The sequence below is a fragment of the Coregonus lavaretus genome, assembly GCF_964263955.1.
Source record: "Coregonus lavaretus genome assembly, contig: HAP1_SCAFFOLD_55, whole genome shotgun sequence".
Taxonomy (NCBI): domain Eukaryota; kingdom Metazoa; phylum Chordata; class Actinopteri; order Salmoniformes; family Salmonidae; genus Coregonus; species Coregonus lavaretus.
The window spans coordinates 418,202-425,000 of NW_028161934.1; the positions used below are offsets into that span (position 1 = coordinate 418,202).

The 6,799-nt window shown below is 41.8% G+C and overlaps 1 protein-coding gene across 1 annotated transcript in view; it reads left to right on the top strand.

Moving 5' to 3' along the window:
• Positions 1-487: 487 nt before the first annotated feature.
• Positions 488-6,799, top strand: part of LOC311119871 (uncharacterized protein) — a gene marked incomplete at its 3' end in the record, with an annotated part of 19,218 nt that continues 12,906 nt past the window's right edge. The window contains exon 1 of the mRNA XM_084194523.1: positions 488-584. Coding sequence (XP_084050649.1) covers positions 576-584 — 9 coding nt within the window. The 5' untranslated portion in view covers positions 488-575. The remainder of the gene's footprint in view (positions 585-6,799) is intronic.

Sequence of the window (6,799 nt, forward strand, 5' to 3'; positions counted from 1 at the left end):
AAACTCTTCCCCCTGACTGAAATTGAAAAAGCATGACCCTCCCCGGGAAATACAGTAATTGCGTTCATTTCTGCCTGTCCCTAAAGTATAATGGATTTATACTATAGTCCAGTTGGAGGCAGTAATGCAAGATATTGGATGCCAACCACCATTAAAGTCCACTGAAGAAGAAGAAGAAGAAGGAGACGAATTTGTCATTGCAAATCTTTACCGATATGTGAGATAATTTACTTGTTCTCTGTAATATCGTATAGCTTTGGAATCGTGACATTATCTAGTGTGCAGGAAAATATGCAGGTTTCTGGACTCATACACTGACTCTGAGAAGGGAATGCGTTACGATTCGTTTGGCAACCGCGTGACCCAGCATGACAAGGTGAACGTGAATGTCCGACAGTCTGCTGGGGGAGGCGTTATACGTTCATTCATTGCCGAATGAGATTTCTAGATCCTCCTTTCTCTAATATCTCTGCCAGGAGCTCTTCAATTGAGATAGCTGTGTATTTTTCTACTGCATGGCCAGTGTGAACCGGAATGTCTGATGAAGAAACGCTGAAGAAAACTTGGCTTCCACAATGGATCCGGTAAGTTTGGTTTCCTTTTAACAGTATAGGCATGCTGTATAAAATGTATATGCCTAGGTTTTATCATATTTGATCCTCCACATTCCTCTGTTCCGTGTTAATGGCTAGACAAAAAAAAAAGACTACAACTTGGGATTTTTTTTCTTTCAGCAAGGTAACCTACTACTATATCATGTGTAGGAATCTGTGTCTAGTGTTAATGATCTCTCCTTCCTCCCAAAGTGTTCACTTGTTCACCTCCACTGATTTGAAAATCAGATTATCCATTATATGACCAGATACTCGGAAGTGGCCGCTCACAATGAAAATACATCTTCTGTGGGGTTTATCCGCAGTTGGTATCCAACGTTATGGTGCATTATGCCACCTACTGTACTGGAGTGTGGGCCAGCGACAAGGATCGAGGAACTAAATCCCACCTGCCAGCAAATCCTATATGACAGACCCGTTTCTCTTAAAACATTTAAATATTTGAGACTGTATCTAACGATGTTCTAGTATGCTTATCAAACTCAATTCCTGTACCCAATATCCCTCATACAGTTTCAGTCTCTCTTGTTCCCTATCATACTGCCCACACTGTATCAGTACATGCTCCACTGTCTCTGTTTCCTGGCAGTAATCACACCTTCCTGTTGGATGCTTTCCTATCACATTTAATGACTTATTCAGCTGGCTGTGTCCCACCCTTAGCCTTGTAAGGATGGCCTCCTCTCTTCTGTCCATTCCTACCATCCTCCCCTACTTTACTCTGTACCTGGAATAGGGGCGGCAGGTAGCCTAGTGGTTTAGAGCGTTGGGCCAGTAACCCGAGCCGACTAGGTGAAAAATCTGTCAATGTGCCGTTGAGCAACTTAACCCTAATTTCTCCTGTAAATCGCTCTAGATGACATTGCCTGCTAAATGACTAAAATGTAAACAATGAATAGATGCCTGCCCTTAGTGCCACTGTTTCACTGCTCCTGCCATCTCTGCACCACCACTGCCCATATCATTCCCTTAGCCTCTGTCTTGCTCATTGGCACCTTAACCTCCTGTCTCCTAAGGGCCTGTTTAGCTAGCACATCTACTTCCTCATTCCCTTCCACCCCCACATGAGCCGGGACCCAGGCAAAGCTTGTATGGACACCCATCTGTCTCATCCGGACATGAATTTGAATTCCCTCATATAGCAGGCCTTGTCTGCTATGTGAGCTAAATGATTGCAGACTTATCAACACAGCACATAAGTCAGAACATATAACTACTCAGTCTGGCTTGACTTCCTCCACCCACTGTAAGTCCAACAGTATGGCCATCATCTCTTCAATGTACACAGCCAGGTGGAATGTCATATGTCTCCTGACAGCCACCCCACTTTCCTGTTTAACAAAGGCTGATCCAGTCTGACCTGTCCATGGGTCTTTTGATCCATCTGTATATATGTCCAAAAAATACAGATTTACAGTTTCCAGTTGCCTATTAAATTGCAACAGATGGATCAAACCCCTCCCCGTATTTCTGTACTCTCTCCAACACTTGTAAATCAACTACTGGAGGTGGGAGTAGCCATGGTGGACTCACAGGGATAGGTACCGTGGGGCTAAAGTCCCTGCCATACAATCCCATCTGCCTCGCCTGGTTATCACCCACCCATCTAAAGGTTTTATTCTGTCTACGTTCATGCTCCCAACTTTTCTGTAGAACCCCTTTTGTGGGGTGACACACCCCATGTTCCTGTAAGTTAACCCAACAATTAATTGCCAGCGATTGCCTTCTAATATGTAATGGCAATGAAAATAAATGTCTTAAAAAATGGAAGGCAGTCGTTACCACAAAGTCAAAACATAAATGTGCTTTTTTGAGTTTAAGGTTAGGGTCAGGCATAAGGTTAGCAGTGTGGTCATTGGGGAGTAAAAAGTACAACAACAAAAAATAATTCAACAGTGACTCGCTACTGCAGGTTCATGCTCTACAACATCCGTAGAGTACTGATATAACGACTTTTGATACAGGATTTCTTAATGTCTGTAAAATCATGAGCTGTGTGTGAGTGACAGAGGACAAGGACACGCCATATGTTGTGTCGGTCACGGATGGGGGGCCAGAAGGTCGGTGTGCCAAGATAGATTGGGGGCCACTGTTGCTAATCTTAGGAGGAGTACGTGATGGAATGGCCTGGCTAGGGTGCCACATGATACCATGTAGGGGGATCCTATTGTAGTCGGACACTCAATAATGGTTGGCAACTGTTGGACAGAAGTAGATTGGAGAGCATCATAAACTGAGGGATTTTCTATGGAAGTCATTCAGATGACAAGAGGCTACGCCCGTACCGCTTGTCATTGAATCCAGTACTGTAACAATCAAATAAACATGAATCAACTCTCCATCCTGAAGTACTCGATACCAGAGAAACTTGTCAAAACAAGTACGATCCAACTTCACACAGGAAGCGGAGCAGATCCTAATCCAGGCGTTTCTCATCTCCCGTCTGGACTTCTGCAACTCAGTATCATGTTATTAACATAAAAAAAATATATTAAATGTTCTTATTACATGCTAGAACAAAACAAATATAGTGTTGAGTTTTTGCTCTCATCTGATTGGCAGGTAATCCATCAATCAACTACAAAGTAGCAGTAGGTGGGATCTCCACTCATAACAATAGTAACAATGCAAAACAAAACGTTTTACAATAAGATTCACATGGATACATTAATTCATATCATATCCTGGTCTCTTCTACATAATACAACTAATGAATATGCAATCAGCAATGTAAAACAAACAAGAAAACATGAAACCACATTCCAGATGTATGGTTTACAATGACATTTACATGCAAGCATTCGTTCCTTCTAACAAATCACCAATAAAAAGTAGAATGGTAAGGTATAAGATATTATCAAGGGTAGACCCATGGGGCGGCGCATAATTGGCCCAGCGTCGTCCAGGGTAGGGAAGGGAATGGCCGGCAGGGATGTAGCTCAGTCGGTAGAACATGGCGTTTGCAACGCCAGGGTTGTGGGTTCGATTCCCACGTGGGGCCAGTATGATAAATATAAAATAATGTATGCACTAACTGTAAGTCGCTCTGGATAAGAGCGTCTGCTAAATGAGTAAAATAAAATAAATAATAATATTGCCAGAGTGAAGACAGAGAAGTTTGGTGCGAGACCTTACTGGCCGTGAGAAAACAGAAGAGTGTGAGGTCTGTGGTTGACATGACCTATAAGTACTGATGGGCAGAGCTGGCTTCCTGCCCCCATGATGCCTCTTCCTAACAACCAACACATCCTTCGCTTCACAATAAAAATGTGTGTACATCTTGTTGGAGCACAGTTAATATACAATAAGGAAAGTTGAAAGATATCCCTATTAAAATCCTTTAAAATAAATACAACAACATAATTTGACCACACTAATAGGCCTATGGCTTCTGTACTTCCGTATGTCCCATCAGCTACACTAAAATCTGGTGAAGGGATTTACAATAAATATGGGAACATCTTTTAGGACCAAACTAATTATACAAGAGGCCTATGCTCCTTATAAAAAATAGATTAGTTATGTTTTTTAAATCTATAATAATAATGTGATAAGCAGATGTTGTTGAGCAGATGATGGATTGGATTTATTGATCTGTTGAATACATGAATACACACCTAGTATTGTTGAAACATTATTCTACATCATTTAATGGATAATAGGAGTTAATGAAATAAGATACAGCTCTGAACATCCCCACCACACACACACACAGCACTCCTACTCCGAGACGCTTGATACATATGGATCCAGAGCTGCATATTATGCTACACAGGTTACCGTGGTAATCAGACTTAGTAAACTGTTAGAGAATGGGAGATAAATCACTCTTTACAAAATGTTTTCTATTGAAACTTTATTTAGGGATCTGGAACCGGTGCAGGAGAGGGGGGAGATGAAAGAAAACAAGTTTGTGCTTTCTGATGTTTTTTCAGTGACCCTGAACGAGCAAAGCTCTTTCCACATAGACAGTTAAGTCTTCTCTCCTGTGTGTGTGTGCATTGGTATTTGCTTAGGGCTGCTGATTGATTGATTGAAACTCTTTCCACACTGATCACAGCTATAAGGGTTCTCGCCTGTGGGTATACGTTGGTGTGTGGTCATGTGTCCTGACTTCCTGAAGCTCTTCCCACACTGATCACAGCTATAAGGCTTTTTCCTGTGTGTTTGCGTTGGTGTGCAGTAAGGCTTCTCCCCTGTATGAATTCTCTGAGATTTAAGGTTTTAGGTGCCGCGAAACTCTTCCCACACTGAGAGCAGCAGTACGGTTTCTCTCCAGTGTGAATCCGCTGGTGAGTTATCAATTCCTTCTGTTTAGCAAATCTCTTCCCACAGTCAAAGCAGCAGTGGTGAGGTTTCTTCCCTATATGTCTCTGCTGGTGTTTCTTGAGGTGTTCTGATCTGGAGAGACTCTTGTCTGTCTTGTCAGCATCATGTTGTTGTTGAGGCTCCCCAGATGATAAGTCCCTCCCACTGAGAGAGCAACGGTTAGGGCATGGACATCTGAAATCAGGCTACCTGATGGGACTTTGATAAATGCTGAAAATTGCCAATCAAACTAAACATACTACCGCAGGGACCATGTTATTTTTGAGAAGCATATTTAATTCAGAATTCGGACATATAAAGTTTGTATGTGAGAACTATTTCTAAGCTGCATACTTTCAGTTTTTCTGAACTCACTGCACACGATCAAAAGAAGTTAGCTTGCGCTGCTTGTGCTACCACATGTACAGATTAAATACACCGCTATAACTCTGATTAAAGTGGTTACATGTCCTAATAATTCTAAAGATTGCTCAGAAAACCAGGTTTTTAATTGCGTTACTTGGATTGTCACCTTAAGCCAAATAAGATAAGCAGAGTGATGTGTTTACATGAATAATGCCATACTCGGCCTAAAGCCATAACTAGTTTAATGTCCAATTATGAGAGTGTATGTAAACATACTCATTGTAAAGCACTAGTTATTTTGTTGCTTTGACAGTCATTTCTGAACATTATTATGAATGTTATTAGTAATTCATTTATGTCTGTCCCTCATTTTAAGGTTGATATGATGAGTTTCTGTGGTTTTAAGGGATTCAGGATGCACTAATATAACTAATCACTTAGATGGAGATTTGATACAAGGTATTTAATAATACGGTGCCGGATTCAACACAACAAAATAAGTAAGTTGCCTCTTGCTATCCGAATGATAGACCCAAAGATCTCTCAGTTTATATACTTGAGTGTAAACAAGTTCTAACCAACAGTTGCCAACCTTCATTGGGTGTCACTCCCAACCCCGATGGTATCAGTTTGCACCCCAGTCAGGACATTCTATCACGTAGTCATTCTAAGATTAACAGCAGTGGCCCCCCAGAATTCCTGGCACCCAGACTTTCTGGCACACATCAGTGACATAAATAAATTGAATGTCCTCATCCTCAAATCCTATGTAACACGTAGTATCAAAGGTAAACTGTGATGGAAATTTTTGTTTAACCTTTATCATGCTTTTTCTTTAAGCTTAATTGCTTCTGCCTTAATTCTGAGATGATTGACATAACTAGATCATATGACATGGGATTGTGTGTGCAGGGGTATGGGCCTGTTTCTAACTGTTTTGTGGATGTGGATGTGCAGCATAGGAACCTAGTTTTAGGGAATTATGGACATGATGTCTGGGCGCACAGCCAAGAGCGGACAGGCGAGACCTATGCTTTCCTGCTAGTCAGAAGGGAAAGAAACGGTTCCTCTCAATCTACTGAAACCAGAGCAAAGTGTTAAATCCTGCGCTCTAATGATAAAGCTGTTGTCCTGGCTAAGGCCTGTTGCTGAGCAAAAGGTTCAAACTTGGTGTGTGTGTGGGTGTCAAGCCCCACATCATCTAGGCAGACAGCGAAATACGCTTTCTTGCTCAGGTCAAGGGGCCATTAATCTACTATTGAGGAAATATGTCTGGGGAGATTTCCTGTTGTTTTGGCACGTATTATCCTCAGAATGAGACAACCTTTTTCCCAGTTAATCTGCACCCCAGTTTCGTCTCATTGTCCAGCACATACACACACCAAGATCACAAGTTTTGTACATGCTTGCATAAGATGACTTGCCTATATAAGGTTTCTGTACTCCTCGTGTCATTCCAGCTCTCTGGCGTACACCTTAGAAGTGCATGTCCGACCAGCTCCATTATTGCA